This window comes from Natrix helvetica (genome assembly GCF_964273705.1).
Source record: "Natrix helvetica genome assembly, chromosome: 2".
Lineage (NCBI taxonomy): Eukaryota > Metazoa > Chordata > Lepidosauria > Squamata > Natricidae > Natrix > Natrix helvetica.
Genome location: NC_138552.1, coordinates 273,393,084 through 273,414,466, shown reverse-complemented (window position 1 = coordinate 273,414,466; position 21,383 = coordinate 273,393,084). Strand labels below are relative to the sequence as shown.

Sequence of the window (21,383 nt, the reverse complement as noted above, 5' to 3'; positions counted from 1 at the left end):
GCTCCCGTTACTTGTCCCAGCTTCTGCCAACCTAGCAGTTCGAAAGTATGTAAAAATGCAAGTTGAAAAATAGGGATCACCTTTGGTGGGAAGGTAACAGCGCTGTGTGTGCCTTCAACATTAAGTCATACTCACCACATGACCACTAAGACATCTTCAGATAGTGCTGGCTCTTTGGCTTTGAAACGGAGATGAGCACCACTCACTAGAGTCAGGAACAATTAGCACATATGTGCAGGGGGAACTTCATGCCATGATTGTGCAACATTGGTGATGCACTGTGAGTGCCTGCTCACAATACCAATTTCAATCAAACTCAAAGGTTGAGCTAGAAAAGAAGCAGCCAGGGAAGAAGACCATTATTTATTCATTTGCCTAATTCATTCTGCACAATGACATTATTTGTTGTGAGGTGAAATGGAATATTTGGAGTTTTTAATTCCCTGTGAATTGGGGAATATGTTAATTTGCGTGAGTGCTTTATACCTATAACATGAATAACACAACTACCGTATTTTTCGGAGTATAAAATATATAGGAGTATAAGATGCACCATGATTTTGAAGAGGCAATTTAAAAAAAAAAGTTTTTGCATTCTGCAGACCTCCCAAAAACGGCCCATTTTTCACGAAAACAGGCCCGTTTCTTTTTCAAAAAAGGGCATGAGTATCATTTAGAAGGCTTGTAGAGTGCTCTTGGGGGGATGGCAAAAATGAGCAAAAAATGGCCCATTTTTTGCTAAAACAGGCCCATTTTTTGTCAAATGCATAGATTTGTCAACTTATAGAGTGCTTCTGGGGGCTGGGGGAGGCAAAATTGAGGAAAAAGCAGCCCATTTTTCACTCATTTCTGCCCTTCCCAGCCCCCAGGAGCACTCTGGAGGCCTCCTAAAGGCTATGCACAGCCATTTTGGTGAAGGTGGTGGGGTTTTGGGACACAAAAAAATGCTGTATTCAGTGTATAAGACGCACTCAGATTTTCAGCCTCTTTTGTGAAGCAAAAAGGTGTATCTTATACTCTGAAAAATACGGTATTTTTCTTAGTTTTCCACTACAAAAAAAATGGGATGGAAATGTTAGAATAGTCTATTTATACATGTTGCAGGAGATTGCAGAACAAATCATAATATCTTAGGCATTTTCTGATATTATAAAAAAATATATCACATAGCTCAATGTGGAGACTGGTGTTTCAGAGGGCCACCATCTATCCTCTTGATCAGTGAAAGTTTATAGCAGGGGTGTCCAAATTTGGGAACTTTAAGACTTGGGGACTTCAACTCCCAGGATTCCCCAGCCAGCTGGGGAATTCTGGGAGTTGAAGTCCCCAAGTCTTAAAGTTCCCAAGTTTGGACACCCCTGGTTTATAGCCTTCTGATGTGTGGACTTCAGCTCCCAGAATTCTTTTTGTTTTTAAATATATGTTTTATTGGTGCATTTCTTCCATTAAAAACAAAAAAATCCATAACTATCTGAACAGCGTGTTGTCTGGGCATAATTAATGTTAAGTAAAGTTACAACAATAACCATAATCATCTTAATAAACATATCAATATTAATCATAAAATAGTAAAACAATTAGTTTATCCATCTTGCAATATTTTCAATACAGATGTTTATTATCTCTTTGAATCCTTTTTAAATTCTAATCTCTGTTTTTGTTAGTTAACCATTGGTAAAATGTATCCCATGTTAAAAAAATATTCTGTTTCTTCCTTTACTTTTATCTTAAGTGTCAATCTCCCAGAATTGTTAAGCCCAGCATCACTGGTTAGGGAATTCTGGGAGTTGAGGTACATGCATATGAATGTTGCCAAGGTTGAGAAACACTGATCTAGATGCATTCACTATAAATAATGGCATTCTGTAATGTTTCAAGGATGCATTTTTCCATATCTGCCTTAGAATATAGGGGATATTCCCTAGATAGATTAAAATCTTCACTTTGCACCAATTATGCATTTATAAAATAGGTTCATAACAATGCTGGTATTTTACAAGGGGTGGAGGTAGGGGATCTCTCATGATCTTCTATCCAGACAGATTCTGCCTTCTTATTTCTTCACTTTGGAGAGTTTGAAAAGATCACAGGGGAACACTTACAAAATGTAAATCACTGTGTGATCTCATCTTGCTTTCATTGGCAATTCGTTTGCACTTATCCTTTTATCCAAAAACCATCTGCAAGCTCATTTCCCTTCCTTGCCTTAGTTATTGCCCTATTGTGCTGTTTCTTTTCTTCACGAAATTAAGGATGTTATTAGTGGATAAACAAATCTATGTATGCCCAATTTCTTTTAAAAAGCATTTTTCAGAATGCTTTGTCATATTCCCTTAAGTGGGAACTGCACAATACAGATATGAACATACTTGGCTCAAAACTCCTACTTGTGGGGGGGAAACAACTAATATAATATCATGGTTGGGGCTAGTGTTTTATACGCTTTATTGAAATGACTAAGAATTGTTTAAAATCCTTGCTTTCTGCAGGAACAGCTGGCATCGGAGGCCTAGGTGGCACAGGTAAGCCTCTAACAGAGTAGAACAAGATTCCTTGCTGGGTTTGCTTATAAAATAATGCTATTTTGAAAAATAATACATACAGTGGAGCAAATGAACATATCTTCTTCCTCTCTGATAATGCTAGAATTTGGTGGTATCCAGTTCAGCGGTTCGAATCCCTAGTGCTATGTAACGGAGTGAGCTCCCATTACTGTCCCAGCTTCTGCCAATCTAGCAGTTCGAAAGCATGTAAAAATGCAAGTAGAAAAATGGGAGTCACCTTTGGTGGGAAGGTAACAGCGTTCCGTGCACCTTGGGTGTTTAGTCATGCCAGCCACGTGACCATGGTGAAGTCTTCGGACAGCGCTGGCTCTTCGGCTTTGAAACGGAGATGAGCACCGCCCCCTAGAGTAGGGAACGAGTAGCACAAATCTGTGAGGGCAACCTTTACCTTTTAAGAAATACAAAGGAAAATATATAAAGCGGGGGTGGGGGGATACTCCTGATGGTAAAATCTATACAACAGGGGAACAACCTACTCATGGAGTCTGTTTTACATCTCTGGAGCAAGAAGAGGCTGGAGAGCCACCTCTCCCAGATGCTTAAATTTATTTTCCTACAAATTGAATGATTTGGCCTAAGTAATCCTTAGGGATCCTCCCAACTATGATTCTATCACAATTGACAGATAATGATCAAATTCATAGTCATACCTTGGTGGTGATGCCTGTCTACTAGCCTAAGTGGCATTTCCAAAAAGCTGCAAAAGTCAACAGTTGCCTAGTTGGCTCATAAGAAATCTGGTTGGAAATGAGCCAGTTTGGTCTAGTGGTTAAGGCACCGAGGTAGAAAGCAGGAGGCTGTGAGTTCTAGTCCTGCCTTGAGTACGAAAGCCAACGAGGTGACCTTGGGTCAGGCATTCTCTCTCAGGCCAACCCACCTCACAGGGTTGGTGTGGATAAAATAAGAGGAGGAAGGAGTATGATGTATGTTCTCTGCCTTGAGTTACTTCTAAAAAATAATAGTCAAGGAAAATAAATAAATACATACATAAATAAGACTGCCATGAAGTGCACTGATCCAGACTTCTACATGAAGAGTTTGCACCACTTCTGAATCACTGCCATACTTCTGTGGTGTTCAACCTCAGCTGCCACAACCATCTAAAAGGTCCTATAAGAGGAATGGTAGTTTTCCTGCTTTGCATCTCACCTCAGTAACCTGAGGAAAAGGAGGAGTGAAATTGCCAGATTCCTTTGTGTACAGTACTGTAAACACAAGGGTGGTGAGAGAATCAGAGGTGGGTTCCTACCAGTTCAGACCAGTTCGGCTGAACCAGTAGTAACTTGGAAGGCCTGAGTCACTGGAATTGGCAGTGACTCAGGCCTGCCAGATCCCCGAACTGGTTCTCTTGGTGGCGCCATGGATGCCGCCATCTTGTTTTTGCCTTCTGCGCATGTGCAGAGCAATTTTTGTTGCCCTGCGCATGCACGCAAAGCACACAAAGAGCGCAAAGCATGCAAGGCATGCAAAGCATGTGGGCGCATGAGCAAACCAGCAGTAGCGGCAGCGGGAACCCACCCCTGGAGAGAATCTAAGGATCCAAGGCAACTCAGGCAGAGAAATAGTTTTGGCTCTTTTTTTTTCATTGTGAACTTGGCAGTCACAAAGAGAGTTACAGATTTATTTTTAAGTTGGCTTTTGAAGAAATGGTTGAGTGGAAATATAGTATTATTGAAATACTCCCAGGCAAGGTTTCTCAGCCTAATCTATTCTCCAGAGTTGCAGGTGGTCCCTGGAATAGACAAACATTGTTTAGAAAAGGAATTGCATTCATGTATTGCATGCCCACGCACGCTTCTATGCTGGAGAAGAAAGTTTGTCACTGGGGTAATGGCTGCTATCCCAGCATCCGTTCTGCTGCACTGCTGAGATAAGGCCAGCAGAGATATTGACTTTCCAGAAGGATGTGCATCCTGAGGAACCTACCGTAAAAGCCTTGATCTTCAAGAAGGGACTGAGAAAAATTGCTTCTTTTTTGATGTTCTTCCACAGGAGCTGGCATTGGAGGTGGACATGGAGGAACAGGTGAGCCATTGTCTCAACTAATTAGGCTTCACTTCAACCTCACAGGTTGCTCAACCTGCATCTAGCCAACCGTAGTTGAGCCCAAATAGCTACGGTAAGCAGAAACCAACAGGGGTGTAGACTAGATCAGGAAGTTGAAAACCCATTCTAAAAAAAAGGACAAAAGCAAATTAATTCCATACTGTTGCAAGAAAAGACACAGACATGAAGTCAACAGGAGTCAAACCCACCTACTACAATCTGTAAGTCTATTGTGATTACAACTTCCAGAATTTCCAGATTCTGTGGATTCTAGTAGGTTCTTCTACTTCAACAGTCTATCAAAAAAAAAAACAATATTGTGGGGAATAGATTCACTTTGTATACTGATATAACACAAGCAGCATATAAATATACAGACAGTCTATCAAAAAAAACAATATTGTGGGGAATAGATTCACTTTGTATACTATAACACAAGCAGCATATAAATATACAGACAGTCTATCAAAAAAACAATACTGTGGGGAATAGATTCACTTTGTATACTATAACACAAGCAGCATATAAATATACAGACAGTCTATCAAAAAAACAATATTGTGGGGAATAGATTCACTTTGTATACTATAACACAAGCAGCATATAAATATACAGACAGTCTATCAAAAAAACAATATTGTGGGGAATAGATTCACTTTGTATACTATAACACAAGCAGCATATAAATATACAGACAGTCTATCAAAAAAACAATATTGTGGGGAATAGATTCACTTTGTATACTATAACACAAGCAGCATATAAATATACAGACAGTCTATCAAAAAAACAATATTGTGGGGAATAGATTCACTTTGTATACTGATATAACACAAACAGCATATAAATATTCTGTATATAATATATTCCGTATATGTACACATTATATTGTATTATATTACCTACACCATCTTTTTTATACCTACCACTCATTTTTGTATCTCTGTTAGTAGTAAAATTTTCTAACCGCCCACAGTAATAGTGATTTATAAAGTAGGGAAACAACTCTACTTTATAAAATTTATAAAGCAGAGTTACATCAAACCCCTACCACCCACCATGAAAGCTGGAACGCCCGCTAGTGGGTGGTAGGGACCAGGTTGACTACCACTGACCTACACAGTTGCCATAACCTTTAATTAGATGAAATGGTTTAGGGCAAAATGTTTTCAACCAAAGTACCTCAAATAACTTACAGAAAGTGTCCAGGACCTGGGACCCATGACTGCCATGGAATTGAAATTTGGACAAATTTTATAAAACATGACCCACAAATTATAAAACATTTTATAATACAAAAGGTCATAAAACATCTTCTGTGCTCAGCTGCCCATGTGTGACTAAGCTATGCAGTTCCACGTGGGCTACCTTCAAGGCAGACACATCTCTGAAGATCTCCTTGAATTTTAAAAAAAACTTTTCAAGCACATTAGAAGCTTTTGCCATTATTGAGGAATCTGGTAAGGAAATATCTCTGAAATGCTAACCTTGCATTGGGTCACAGCTTGGGTTTATTCAGTAAGTCACAGCTCAATAACCCATAGCTTAGATACAGAGAGCCAACTCAACTGGGGCTTCCCAGTTAAACAATTGACACACACAATTGTTCCCATCAAAAATTGTGCTTTTTTTTTTTTTACAGGTGGCCTATATCCAGGAGGTACCTACCCTGCTGGATCTGCTGCTGCAGCCTATAAAGCCGCTGCTAAAGCTGGTAAGTCGAAGTTGCTGTTCCCCGTTGACCTCATGTTCAGTACTCTGATTCCATTTCGTCTTGCCACAGACCAGACTTGGGCAAAAATCATGGATGGCCTTCAAAAATTTTAGCAAGGGGTTCTCTGCCCGGTTGCTGGGTGGGCGTGGCCATGGTGGGCGTGGCCTAGTCAGGCTCCTGCTCCACAGTGGGGAGGTTTTGCCCTCCCCAGGCTCCAGAGGCTTTTCTCGAGCCTCCAGGAGGGCAAAATCGGCCTCCCCGGGCCAGGGGTAGGTTCCAGCTGCTGCTACTGCCGTTTTGCTCAGGGATGTGCTGCGCTACGCGCGCATGCACAATACTGGAAAAAAGCTTATGCGCAGCAGCAAAAAACAAGATGGTGCCGATTATGGCGCCACCGAGAGAACCGGTTTGGGGGGGTTAGCAGGCCGAATTGCTACCTACTTCGCCGAACTGGTCCGAACCAGTAGAAACCCACTTCTGCCCCAAACTCTGGAGGCCCTCTAAGGCTGGAAACGGGTCCATTTCTAGCCTTCCCAAACTTCCAGTAAGGCCATTTTTAGCCCCCCCTGAGCCTCCACCCACGCCTTTCACTTACCTGCATCCAAAATGGGCTGCATGGGGACTCCTGGGAGGGGAGGGGAGGGGTGGGCAGGGCCAGCCAGGAGTGGGATTTGGGGGTTCTCCGAACTGGACAGAATCTTAGCTAGAGGTTCTCGCAAACCCCTGCCAACCCAGCAAAGGTCTATTTAATTCCTCTTTACCTTTATTGGCTTGTATATCACTCTCTTGTTCTTAAAAGGTCATTTTTTTACCTGCCTTTTCCCCATCTTGGTTTATAGATGGTAACTCTTAGTGGTTCTTGATATAATTAATTCTCAACTTAACGAACAGAAGGTACTTACAACTTGGTTCCAAACTTCCCCCTTGTGGTCACATAAACACATTTTGGGTACTTGGCAACTGGCCTACGCTTATGACCACTTGCCAAAACCTGCGGTCATATGACCAGGATTATGACAATTTTGCCGAAGACTAGACTTTGCTTGCAGTTTTTAGCAAAAAATGTCCCTTGGGGACCAATGTGTTTGCTTAACATTCGTAGAGTTCACTTAGCAACTGCCACAAAAATGGTTGTAAAATTGGCTCCGTTCGTCTGATGACCCACTTTATGAATGTCTTGAACTGTATTGGGCAGACTCCATTATAGTCATAAGTCAAGGACTACATGAACAGAAGCCATTGCATTGTATTTCCTGCCCTTAGAGCAGGGGTGTCAAACTCCATTTCAATACAATACAATACAATAGTAGAGTTGGAAGGGACCTTGGAGGTCTTCTAGTCCAACCCCCTGCCTAGGCAGGAAACCCTATACCGTTTCAGACAAATAGCTATCCAACATCTTCTTAAAGACTTCCAGTGTTGGGGCATTCACAACTTCTGGAGGCAAGCTGTTCCACTGATTAATTGTTCTCACTGTCAGGAAATTTCTCCTCAGTTCTAAGTTGCTTCTCTCCTTGATTAGTTTCCACCCATTGCTTCTTGTTCTACCCTCAGGTGCTTTGGAGAATAGTTTGACTCCCTCTTCTTTGTGGCAACCTCTGAGATATTGGAATAATGCTATCATGTCTCCCCTAGTCCTTCTTTCTCTTAAGCTAAACATACCCAGTTCCTGCAACCGTTCTTCATATGTTTTAGTCTCCAGTCCCCTAATCATCTTTGTTGCTCTTCTCTGCACTCTTTCTAGAGTCTCCACATCTTTTTTACATCGTGGCGACCAGAACTGAATGCAGTATTCCAAGTGTGGCCTTACCAAGGCATTATAAAGTGGTATTAACACTTCACGTGATCTTGATTCTATCCCTCTGTTGATGCAGCCTAGAACTGTGTTGGCTTTTTTGGCAGCTGCTGCACACTGCTGGCTCATATTTAAATGGTTGTCCACTAGGACTCCAAGATCCCTTTCACAGTTACTACTACTGAGTAAGGTATCACCTATACTGTACCTGTGCATTCCGTTTTTGTTGCCTAAATGTAGAACCTTACTCTTTTCACCATTGAATTTCATTTTATTAGATAGTGCCCAATGTTCAAGTTTGTCAAGATCCTTCTGTATCTTAAGCCTATCTTCTGGAGTGTTGGCTATTCCTGCCAGCTTGGTATCATCTGCAAATTTGATGAGTTCCCCATTTATTCCCTCATCCAAATCATTGATGAAGATGTTGAAGAGTACTGGGCCTAAAACAGAGCCTTGGGGTACTCCACTGCATACTTCCCTCCATGTAGATGCAGTTCCATTGAGAACTACACGTTGAGTGCGGTTGGTCAGCCAGTTACCAATCCATCTGGTGGTGATGCTGTCTAACCCACATTCTTCTACTTTATCTAGTAGTAGGTTATGGTCTACCTTATCAAAAGCCTTACTGAAGTCCAAGTAAACTATATCAACGGCATTCCTCTGGTCCACTAATTTTGTCACATTATCAAAGAATGCAATAAGATTAGTCTGGCATGATCTGTTTTTGACAAATCCATGTTGGCTTTTGGCTATTACTTTGTTTGCTTCTAGGTGTTCGCAAATTCGTTGCTTGATTATTTTTTTCCAGAATCTTTCCTGGTATTGAGGTTAGGCTGATAGGTCTGTAGTTTCCTGGATCTAATTTTTTCCCTTTTTTGAAGATGGGAACCACATCAGCTCTTTTCCAGTCCTCTGGTAGTTCCCCAGTGTTCCAGGATCTCTGAAAGATATAATTCAGTGGTTCTGAGATCTCGTCTGCTAGTTCCTTCAGAACTCTGGGGTGTAATCCATCCGGTCCTGGTGATTTGAACTCATCTAGGGTAGCTTCAGGAAGGTTCAAATGATATGGAGTTTAAGGGTCCCCACCTCAGTATCTTTGTCTTGTGACTCACCCCCTCCTTCTCTCCAGCAGCTCCAATCCTAGCTTCAGGAAGGTTCAAATGATATGGAGTTTAAGGGCCCCCACCTCAGTGTCTTTGTCTTGTGACTCACCCCCTCCTTCTCTCCAGCAGCTCCAATCCTAGCTTCAGGAAGGTTCAAATGATATGGAGTTTAAGGGCCCCCACCTCAGTGACTTTGTCTTGTGACTCACCCCCTCCTTCTCTCCAGCAGCTCCAATCCTAGCTTCAGGAAGGTTCAAATGATATGGAGTTTAAGGGTCCCCACCTCAGTGTCTTTGTCTTGTGACTCACCCCCTCCTTCTCTCCAGCAGCTCCAATCCTAGCTTCAGGAAGGTTCAAATGATATGGAGTTTAAGGGTCCCCACCTCAGTGTCTTTGTCTTGTGACTCACCCCCTCCTTCTCTCCAGCAGCTCCAATCCTAGCTTCAGGAAGGTTCAAATGATATGGAGTTTAAGGGTCCCCACCTCAGTGTCTTTGTCTTGTGACTCACCCCCTCCTTCTCTCCAGCAGCTCCAATCCTAGCTTCAGGAAGGTTCAAATGATATGGAGTTTAAGGGTCCCCACCTCAGTGTCTTTGTCTTGTGACTCACCCCCTCCTTCTCTCCAGCAGCTCCAATCCTAGCTTCAGGAAGGTTCAAATGATATGGAGTTTAAGGGTCCCCACCTCAGTGTCTTTGTCTTGTGACTCACCCCCTCCTTCTCTCCAGCAGCTCCAATCCTAGCTTCAGGAAGGTTCAAATGATATGGAGTTTAAGGGTCCCCACCTCAGTGTCTTTGTCTTGTGACTCACCCCCTCCTTCTCTCCAGCAGCTCCAATCCTAGCTTCAGGAAGGTTCAAATGATATGGAGTTTAAGGGCCCCCACCTCAGTGTCTTTGTCTTGTGACTCACCCCCTCCTTCTCTCCAGCAGCTCCAATCCTAGCTTCAGGAAGGTTCAAATTTCATTGAGGGCTGCATCGGGGTTGTGTTTAACCTCAGGGGACCGGAGTGGGCGTGGGCAGGGTGGGCATGGCCAGCTCGACGTCCCTTGTGTTGAGGGTGCTTATGGTGGCCCGAGCACTCAGCCAGCGAAAATGGGCTCCCAAGCTCTGTTTTCAGCTGTGACAGCCTCCTGGCACCCTCTGCCAGCAAAGCCGGAGCTTGGGAGGGCCACGTGCAGGCCTCCTGAGCTCTGTTTTTACTGGTAGAGGCACTGTGGGCCAATCCTTCATTGTTTCCAGCTCTAAACACCCTGCGGGCCAGATTCGGCCCCCGGGCCTGAATTTGACACCCCTGCCTTAGAGGAAACTTCCTATGATTGCTCCCCATGAATGGTGTTGTCCCAACTCCTCCTCTTCTTCCCTCTTCCTCTGCTTCTGCTTCTTCAGATGATCATTTATAACAAAAAAAACCTAACTCAAACCAAAGAAACAAGGGGGGGGGGGGAATAGAAGATGCCGTACAAGAAAAACTTGGGAAAATTGTCTCTTAAAAATGTCTCTTAAAATATAGCAAATGATCTCTTCTTCCTATTTCCCACTTCTTATCTATAAATAAATCCTTAAAAACCTCATCATTTCATTTCTGATGCCAGCAAAATTCCATTAAAGGTTAACAGAGATACAGCTTATCTATTTTAGCCTCGATCAAATAAACCAATTTTATTTTCCTCCCTTTTACTTCTAACAATCTTTAATTCCCTCAAATAATGCCCTAGAACTTGATTTTTCATGTTTTCTTTATCCCTTCTCACAAAACTCTTCTTTGTCTTTGTGTGAGTGGGCAAACAGTGAGAAGAGTACTCCTGTGGGAGCAGCAAATTCTATTTTCTGTCATCCTAAATATTTTTTTTACTTTTTTAACTTTTTATATTTACTATTTATATTCCTATTTCCTATTTCTAAACCATATCACCTCCCTTAGATATAAGAAGTCTAGATAGAAGGGAATCATTAACCTCATCCCAACACCAACCTAGTCCTCAAACCTCAATAAGTGTGTGTTTTATCATCTTCAGGACTTGGTGTACCTGGTGGTGGCGTAGGCGGACTACCTGGTGGTGGCGTAGGCGGACTACCTGGTGGTGGAGTAGGCGGACTACCTGGTGGTGGAGTAGGCGGACTACCTGGACAAGTAGTCAGACTACCTGGAGGTGGCTTTGGTATAGTACCTGGAGGTGGAGGTGGAGGTCTACCTGGAGCTGGTGTGGGCGGATTACCTGGTAGGTCTATTAACCTGGAGTGATTATATTGTCAACCTTTCTGCACCCAAAAATCTTAGCTCTGAATAAGAATGGTTGTCCAGTAAGTCCAATGTCAACTTCTTCCAATCACATGATTCAAACTAGGAGAAAGTTGGAGGTACGGTCTCTTGACTTTGCTTATCAAGTTACAAAAGCAATTTATGGTGGGGTGGAAACAATGAAACCAAAATTCTCCACTATAGCTCCATTCCCCCACATACAGTGCTTGTCTTGGTCATGGGCAAGGAGAGAGGAAGTGGTATTGTGTGTATCATGACACCATCTTGGAAATACTGTAATATAAAATATCTACTTGCATTATTTTGGGTCATTGTGCAACGGCATTGTGGTGGTTTCCACCAGATGCCTCTGTAAAGTTGGTCACTGAATTTCTCGTTTTTTGTACTGTTGTGGGGAAAATGACCATTTAAATAAAGAACCTTTCCACAATAGAACAATACACTAAGTTATATAATCAAAAAGTCTGTGTTCACAAAACACGCTAAATCACCAAAGAGCTTACAAAAGTAGACACTATCTAAGCTGCCATTAGGACATAAAGTGACTTGGTTAAGCATGCTATTTGAAGCGACCTTTTATGTGTAAATAATCATGATGCCCTGGAAAAGCCATCTACCTCCAATTACTTCTTCTTCTTTTAAAAGAACTACTGGAATTGGAGACGGGCGGCTGTTCTATATTATCAATTGGATTGCTGTTAAGTGCTAACTCCTCTGAAATTTCTCATCTGTCAGTGGGGTGAATAGACAGAAGACACATGGCATGTTAGCATCCCCAACTTGATGATGTTAATATGCCATGTTTAGAGAGCTTTTTTTAAAAGGATTTCAGAAATCTAATAATCAGTGATTGCAGATGAGGCAATCTTCATATCACATTCCAGAATTCTTCCCATGCATCTCAGCCTACCAACCTTGGATTTGCTCTGTTGGGAATTGTTTAATAGGTTTAATAGGTTTATGCAAATTGCAGTAATGTTTTTTTATTGTAAACTCATCTTAAGAGTTTAATAATAAAAGAACAATAGCATTGGGGGTCGTTCAACATTGGAATTGGTTAGTGGATTAACCGAGAGGCATATTAATTTTTCCTTTTGTGCTTCTTGCCTTCAGTGTTGTATTTAATGTTTTTAATATTTTAATGTTTATGATTTTTAACTGTAAGCCACCCGGAGTCACTTTTCTGAATGACATGGGCGGTATATAAGTTTAATAAAGAAATAAAATGAAATAAAGTTGCTCATTAAATACCCATTGAAATCATGGCCGGTTAAATTCTGCTCCATAGCCCGTCATGTTTTAACTTGTTTAGGCCAAAATAAATTAATCCTTTCTAACTAACCCTTGAAATACTTTTCCTGATTTTGACTTGCATAATCTCACAAAGACTGCACGATCCAACAGAAAGCACCTTTGCACTACTACTTAGCAACATTTCCTTTTTGCATCTGGAGTTGTTTGGGGGGATGGTGGGGTTGGACCACAGCAAAAAAAAAAAAGAGAGAGAGAGACAAATATGTATGCTGGACTTGAGGCTTTTGCACTGTATCAACTACTGGTCTCTTTTGCTCCCACAGGTGCTGGTACTGGAGCCAAGCCTGGGAAAATCCCTGGTAGGTCAGCAGTTGCTCCAAGAAACTTCAGCTCAAATAAGGATGAGTGTTCTGAATTTTAATAACACGTTAATTAGCTGGGAGAGTAAGTGGGCTATGAAAACTGAAGGTATAATGTGGGATTCCTCTTTTGCTCTCTGACTTATAGGATTAGGTGGCTAATCACAGTGGAGTCTAGAGGAACAACATTTTGTCTTTCATTTAAAACATTACTTCCACTCCATGTCCATCTGGGAAACTAATAGTCTTTTCAAACAAATAGAAGAACCTAACATTGTGATGAAAATAGCAGAAAAATAGCAGTACTGTATACCAAAGACAAATTCCTTGTGTGTCCAATCACACTTGGCCAATAAAGAATTCTATTCTATTCTATTCTATTCTATTCTATTCTATTCTATTCTATTCTATTACATTACATTACATTACATTCTATTACATTCTAGTGTTTTGGTGTAAACAATACATTTGGTTTAGGGATAATATCATTACTTACCTATTTTTTCTACATGGGGGGGGGTTGTTTGGCAGCTAACAAGCAGTCTTTTTTTTCATCAAAAATAGTCAAAAGGGGCCAAAAGGACCCAATTCTAAATAAAACAGCAATCAACAATCTTCAGTGGATGAGAAACAACCCCATTGAATAGTATGAACTGACTAGTTCATATAGTATTTAAGAATATTTGGTTAAAAGGTGGTCTTACTCAGTTTTGTGGGCCTTATTCCTATCTAAGTAGCTGACTTCCTACTACATATTTAACCTGCCCACTGAATTAATCCATTTTCTAAGTTTGCAACCAGAAACCAGCTAAACAGACCGGGCTCATGATACATATCAGGGCACAGTAAAATTACTCATCCATTAACTGACTTGATTAAGAGTATTGCGCAATTTAATCTTCTGCCCAATGCAAGCAAGTTTTGAGTGGCTTGAGTTTTATGGCCTCTGGCTCTGTTGGTTTTCCATGTTTACTTCTGCATGGGATTGCACTTCTCCAAACAGAACTGGAACACAATCTGGAAATCAACTGGATCTCCTGCTTGAAGAGGAGAGGTGTTGTATAGCTTTATTTGTGTGTCAGTTGTAGCTATCCTGGGACAGGAGACCCTGATCATAATTATTTTTACAGTTATCTCCCAAGTGAATTACCATAACACAAATGTTTCAGAATGCAGCAATGTGAACTGTTACGAGTATGTTTTGGTATATTCATGCTATACCTCTACTCCACAACCTGTATTGACTCCCAGGGTGTTTTTGGATGAATTCAAGGCACTGATTGTCACCTATAGTCCCCTTCAGGACATGGAACCAGGTTACTGTCTTTGCAGGACTACTTTCCCCCACTGTTTCTACCCATCCCATTTGATCCAAGAGGAATCAATTTGGGTCCCCTCAATTAAAGAATGAGATCTGTTCTATTGCAATGCTGGCCTTTGGGAAAGCACTGAAGATCTGGAGGTGCTCCAGGGCACGGGCGTCAGGCAGGCAGATGGCTTGTGAGACATCATTGGGTATAATTGGGTTTGTTCTCAGTGATCATCAGATGTTTTTACATTTTTTGTTGTTATTGTTCATCTATACAGGTTGATTGAATGCATGGATGGATGGATGGATGGATGGATGGATGGATGGATAGATAGATGATAGATAGATAGATAGATAGATAGATAGATAGATAGATAGATAGATAGATAGATAGATAGATAGATTGATTTAACATCAGTCATTGTTGATTTGATGCTCTCCAGGTGGTTTAATTTTGCAGAATTCCTAAGTAGCATAAACACTGAGAATTCTGGAAATTGAAGTCCCTGCACAAACACTGATTGGCATAAATGGTCTTGCCTTGCTGTCTTAGTGAGAAATAGAGGAACTAGCTAATGGATAATTTAAAGAGGAAATGCCTATTGAGACTAAACTGCTTTAGGACTTACTTGGAAGCTTTATAATTCTGTACACAGGTAAACAAAAATGAAAGCGTTGAAGAAAGGAAGCTAAAATCAATTCAGCAGGTGTTTTTGACTGGGTAGAAACTACTGTATTTGACCTAGTGACTTTGAACCTCACCTAGTTAAAATTCTTGCCCAGAGCTTTTTAACTCACAAAGTCTCTTAGCATTACACAAGATGTTTGCTACAGTCTTCTCTGGGATGTTACTTCAGCTTCCCAAGGCAACGTCCCAAATTAGCAGGTTATTCTCGAACCAAGTAAAGTATTAACCAAACCAAGACTGATCTTGCTTAGCTTCTAAGATCAGTTTTGTACTGCAATCTGCTGAGACCATTAAATTGACTTCAAGAACGAGGGAGAGAATTCTTCTAGCTAAGGCATTTGAACCAACTATAATGACCAAGTCGGTGAAAGTCATGGAAGGAAGAATGGCAGCATCTATCTTCTATGTTTGACAGGTGTTGGGATTCCAGGAGTCTTCCCTGGAGGCGTACTTCCTGGCACAGGTGAGTTTGGCCTGCATAAAGGCCATCCCTCCCCCCTTTCAGCAACATGATGTTGATTGCATAGGTGCAAATTTAGCACATTTCAACGAACCAAAAGACAATGATAGAGCACTTGTAATTTAACATGTGAGATAAAAAGACTCAAACTTTCTGACAGTTAGAACAATTAATCAGTGGAACGACTTGCCTCCGGAACAGTGGTGGGTTTCCAATTTTTTTACTACAGGTTCGCTCGTGCATGCATGCGCACTTGTTTATATGCGCTCAACTCTTCTGCGCATGTGCAGAAGCGTCCGGGTGGGTGGATGGAACCTCCCACCGCTGCTACTCCCAATTTGCCCGATCCAGGCTGAACCGGGAGCAACCCACCTCTGCTCCAGAAGTTATTAATGCTCCAACACTGGAGGATTTTAAGTAGAGACTGAACAGCTATTTGTCTGAAATGGTATAGGGTCTCCTGCTTGAGTAGGGGGTTGGACTAGAAGATTTCCAAGGTCGCTTCCAACTCTGTTATTTTGTTATTATGTTAAACTAAAAACTTAAACCTTTCTATATATGTCAGGAATGCGCTATCCAGGTGTAGGAGTCTTGCCAGGAGTGCCATCTGGAACAGGTGTCAAACAGAAAGTCCCAGGTAAGTGGCATTCCCACCCCAAATGCTATTGTTTAGAGGAAGGTTTTGTTGGGATCTTATAATTCACTGATTCTCAAACATTTTGGTCTCAGGGCCCCTTTACGGTCTTAAAATTGATTGAGGACTCCAAAGAGCTTTGGTTCATGTGGATTGTATCTCTTGATGTTTACTGTATTAGAAAATAAAATGGAAGAGTTGTAAAATATTTATTCATTAGACTTGACACTGGGTTCCCTAGACCATACTTTAAGAACTGCCCTTCTAATTCACACTGTGATTTATTTACCTCTGTCTCTGTGTGTGCATGGATTGTGTGTGCCTCATTGTACGTGCATGTGGACGGATGCACGTGTGAGAGTGCAAAACCAACACCTGCAAATACCTTCACTCTCAGTATTGATATCTGAAAAGAACTTGAAGCTCAGGGTAGCTTATTATCCAAAAGCAATCACATCACAAGTTATCCTTATTTAATGACCACACCGATGAATGTTCAGCCTTATGATAGTGCTGAATGAGTAGTAGTTACGACTGATCATTGTACTTACATTGGCTGTAGACCCAGCTTGCAGTTGTGATGTTGCAACACCCCACCGTCATCTGATCCCCATTTGCAACCTTTTTTGCTCTGGCCGCCTAACAAAATCAACGAGGAAAGTGACAGGAGGTCGCAAGTGGCAACCACACAATGACCTTGCTTAATGAGCACATCGCTTAGTGACAGAAATTTCTTCCCAATTGTCATTGTTAATCGAAGACTACAGTACCTGTATATGTAGAATGAATAGAAAAATATCACATAGCTTAAAATCCTTTATAACCCAGATAGGTTTTGCAATATCCTATGATCTAGCTACAGTACTAGGCGTGTTTCCCCCCTCCTTTTCTCTTGGCGTATTCATACTGCTTTGTCCATATCAGAAGCAATTTCTAACATTTGCTTTCCTCTCCTCCTCTTTCAGGAGCTGGAGCAGGAGCCTTTGCTGGAATCCCTGGTAGGTTGGATGCTTAAAAAAAAGAAAGCATTTGTGCATGCATCACATACAGTATGTCACCTGCTTCCAGGGTAGGTGAGGAAGAGACTGGTCTATTCTGGCTACAAAGTGCAGTAAGAAAATCTATTAGGTCCTTGTTAGTTTGTGACCTTTCCCTTCTCAGACCTCTTCTTGATGTTACAGGACTTGGAGGGATTGGAGGTGGACAGCAACCAGGCCTACCTCTGGGTTATCCCATCAAGGCACCGAAACTCCCAGGTGATTCTTAATCCAGAATTTAACAAATTTCTTAACACATCCCTGAAACATTTGTCCAAATTATCTATATATACTGACTACATTGGAAGGAGATCTCTCCCTTCCTCTCCCCCTCCCCCCCTCTGTTTCTCTCTCAGTTTACATACGATTGCAAGCTGCAGTGGGATTCACTTACCTTCCTTACCGGTTCACAAATGTGCTCACACGCCAGGGGTGGGCTCCTGCCAGTTCTAACCTCTTCTATAGAAGAGGTTCCACAAATCTACCGTGCTGTTTAGAACCAGTTCCAGCTCCCACCCCCCGCCCGTCCGCACCGCGCTTGCACTGCCCGCCGCTCACTGATCGGCTGGCTCACCAATCGCCCCACCTGCCTCTAAGAGTCCTATTTAAATCTTAAAGTCTTAAAGCTGTCAAGTTTGAACACCCCTGGGGTTCTTTTCTAAAGGGTTGGGGGTCCGAGGGTCTTGTAACTTGATAGCTTTAAGACTTGCACACTTCAATGCCAGAGTTCCTGAGCCAACATGACTGGAGGAGGAATTCTGGGAGTTGAAGTCCACAAGTCTTAAAGCTGTCAAGTTTGAACACCCCTGGGGTTTTTTTCTAAAGGGTTAGGGGTGCAAGAGTCTTGTAACTTGACATCTTTAAGACTTGCACACTTCAATGCCAGAGTTCCTGAGCCAACATTTTGGTTGCTAAGCAAGAACCTTGTTAAGTGAGTTTCAACACATTTTACAAGTTGGCCACGCCCAGCCAGTCACATGACTGCCAAGCCAGTCCCAATCGGTCACATGGCTGGCAAGCCACTCCTACCTGGTCACATAGCCAGCAAGCCACTCCCATAAAGCAGGCCACACCTACAAAAGAGGTTCTAAAAATTTTTGAAACCCACCACTGTCGCGCGCACCACATTCTGCACATGCGCACTGCACAGAAGGTCACACATCATGTGGAGGCAGGTGGGCAGAGCCTCCAGCAGCTGCTGCTACCGGTTCGCCTGAACCAGAGAGAACCGACTAAATGCCACCTCTGATTGCAAGCCAAAAATAAAGTTTGTTGTGTGAAGCAATTGTGGCTTGTCAATTATAGCTTTGGCCTAGCACAGTGGGCAACTCTAAGATGTGTGGACTTCAACTTCTCGAATTCCCCAGCCAGCCATGACTGATTGTGGGATTCTGGGAGTTGAAGTCCACAGTTTTAGAATTCCAAGGTTGAGAAACACTCCTAGCAGTCCACAAAAACTCTATTCTATCCTAAATGGAGCAGTGGTCTGTCTCAGTAACTACCAGCTTCCTTTGGGCATATTCTGATCAAACGGTTCTCTTTCCAGGTAGTTATTATGGAAAGCCTTATGGTGCTGGCAAGCTGACTTTCGGTGAGTCCTCTTGACATGTCTTCCGTTCTATAAATCCTTTGCTCAGTGGTTGTGCAGCCCGAGGCTTGATAGAAATGGGCACCGCTTGAGACCTTAAATGAACTAAATGATCAACTGGATTCCAGATTGCACAAATCTGTCTTGTGTGCCAATTATGTCCTTTCCTGGACCAGGAGGCCTTGCTCATAGTCACTCACACTTCCAATTTGGAGTACTGCAACATGCTCTATCCATGAAGTCCACCCAGAAGTTACAACTGGTCCAGGCATGAAATCCTCTTATTTTCACTACCAGTTCAGAACTTGGAGCGCGCATATGCGTGCTTGCTTCGCTCACACATGACACTTTTACACATGCGCAGAACCTTCTGGCTGGGTGGGCGAGCGGAGCTTCCCATTGCCGCCACAAGCAGTTTGCCCGAACCAGTGTGAACCAACAGAATATCACCTCTGAACTGGTCCAGAAGGCAGCAATGCATACGGTGTTGAGTGTCCCTCATATTACACCCCTGTTGCAGGAGCTGTACTGGCTCCCAGTTTTTTTCAGGGTGCAGTTTAAGATGTTGGTTATTACTTTTAAAGCCCCACAAGGTGTGGGAGCAGGTTATTTGCAGAACTGCCTCTCTCTCAGGATATGTGTCCATCCCACCAGAGGACATACTCCAGTTCTCTTGTATTAAACATTGCCATCTTATGGGACCTAGGAAGTGTGCCTGTTCCATTGCAGCCTCTGCCTTAAGAACTGGTAGGCTTCCAGCAGGGGTGAAATTCAGAGAACCAGCAAATTCCACCTCTGGCTGGCCCCAGAGTGGGCTGGGAATGGAGATTTTGCAATATCCTTCCCTCAAGAGAGGGGAAGGAATGGGGATTTTGCAGTATCCTTCCCCTGCCACACCCACCAAGCCACACCCACAGAACCGGTAGTAAAAAAAAATTGAATTTCACCACTGACCCCTAGCCTTTCAGGGAGCCTTAAAACCTAATTCTTCCCCCCAGGAAGGGGCACTGGAATAGGGTGAGATCAAGATGGGAAATAATGTGGGTGCATCAGAGGTTTTTTTTTTCTGGTTCTGTTTTTATTATCATTAATTAGTTAGTTTTATATATTGTGTTATCAGTTGTAAGCCTCCCAGAGGTGTTTTTAAAACGGGCAGTTATATAACCATTTTAAATAAGGAATGAATAATGGACGAGGTGAGTCAACCGTTTGAAAGGAAGGTTTGTGGCACTGGGCTTCACAGTAAGCCTGAAAATGTGAGCGAGTCTTCCTTACTGATTTCTGTCAGTTGGTTTGAATCTAGTTTTAAGTCTCATAGCTTTGATTGGAATTGTGGTTTTGGATAGGAGGCCAAATTGAGAATTATTTGCAAATCTTCTGAGCCTGCTGCCTATAGAATGACAAGCATAAGAGTGGAGTGAAATCGGATCTAGTTCCATAATTAGATGTAGAACAGACTTTTCCCCATCCCGTACATTCCATCTGATTTGGGATTATGATTATAGACATCTAATACTTACGGAAAGCACTGGCTTGGAGAAGCTTGATAAGTATGAGGAATTAAGAGATCTCTGTTTCTCTAAATCTAAAACACAAGAGGGATGAGTTAAAGGAATTCTAATCCCACATATCAACACAGGTGGTCCTCAAGTTATGACCACAACCGAGCCTGAAATTTAGGTTGCTAAGAAAAACATTTGTTAAGGGAGTTTGCCCCATTTTACGACTTTTCTTGCCACAGTTGTTAAGTGACTCATCGCATTTGTTAAGACACGGTTGTTAAGTGAATCTAGATTCCCCATTGACTTCGCTTGTTAGAAGATCACAAAAGCTGATCCCATGACTCTGGGACACACATTGTTGGTATCCTTCAGTCTCAAAAGACTACGGTATCGTGCTCTGGAAAAAGGTCCTAATGCAGCATCTGGTGTGGCTGAAAAGGCCAATTTGGGAGGGGCAATCCCTTCCACACCGAGGGCAGATACATTCTGTCCCCTGCCCAGCCGCCCCCCCCAAGATTTCGCTGGTCCCGGGACTGCCTCTTTGCCTGCAAACAAGGGCCTCTTCGAATTGGAGAAAGTCATGCTGCGTCTTTAGCCTCCAAGCTGAACGATCAGAGGTCAAGGTTCCCCAGCTGTTTATGTCCCTTCCCAAGGCCTTTAGTCATAAATACAAACTACTTGCCAAGCATCTGGATTTTGATCAGGTGACCATGGGGATGGTGCAACGGTCGTACGTGTGAAAAACGGTCATGCGTCACTTTTTTCATGGCTTGTCACTCAATGAAGTGTTGTAAGTTGAAGACTATATCACCTCCATCTTCCCTGAATCTTTATGCCGCCCAAACTTGGGTCCATGCTGGGGCTCAGAACCCCAGACAGCACCCTGAAATTCGGGGTAGCTGGTGAAGTATTTTAATAGAGATTTGGGTTAATAATAAATTAATAATAAATTTAAATTTATTAGCCGCTCCCTTTCCAGACAGGACTCGGGGCGGCGTACAATGGAGTATATAAAACATAAAACATGTATACAAACACATAAACCTACATATATACAAGGACATACATGC

The 21,383-nt window shown here is 42.4% G+C and overlaps 1 protein-coding gene and 1 long non-coding RNA gene across 7 annotated transcripts in view; one reads left to right on the top strand and one right to left on the bottom strand.

Moving 5' to 3' along the window:
* The window catches only part of ELN (elastin), a 121,797-nt gene that overhangs the window by 52,961 nt on the left and 47,453 nt on the right, over positions 1-21,383 (top strand). For all 6 annotated transcript variants that reach the window (XM_081942412.1, XM_081942411.1, XM_081942410.1 and 3 more), the window contains exons 3-12: positions 2,490-2,522; positions 4,557-4,589; positions 6,253-6,324; positions 11,238-11,441; positions 13,060-13,095; positions 15,508-15,555; positions 16,118-16,189; positions 17,152-17,184; positions 17,368-17,442; positions 18,770-18,814. In XM_081942412.1, the coding sequence (XP_081798538.1) occupies positions 2,490-2,522; positions 4,557-4,589; positions 6,253-6,324; positions 11,238-11,441; positions 13,060-13,095; positions 15,508-15,555; positions 16,118-16,189; positions 17,152-17,184; positions 17,368-17,442; positions 18,770-18,814 (651 nt within the window). The remainder of the gene's footprint in view (positions 1-2,489; positions 2,523-4,556; positions 4,590-6,252; positions 6,325-11,237; positions 11,442-13,059; positions 13,096-15,507; positions 15,556-16,117; positions 16,190-17,151; positions 17,185-17,367; positions 17,443-18,769; positions 18,815-21,383) is intronic.
* LOC309386721 overlaps positions 1-21,383 on the bottom strand; it is a 346,606-nt gene that overhangs the window by 312,196 nt on the left and 13,027 nt on the right. The gene's annotated exons all lie outside the window — the stretch shown is intronic.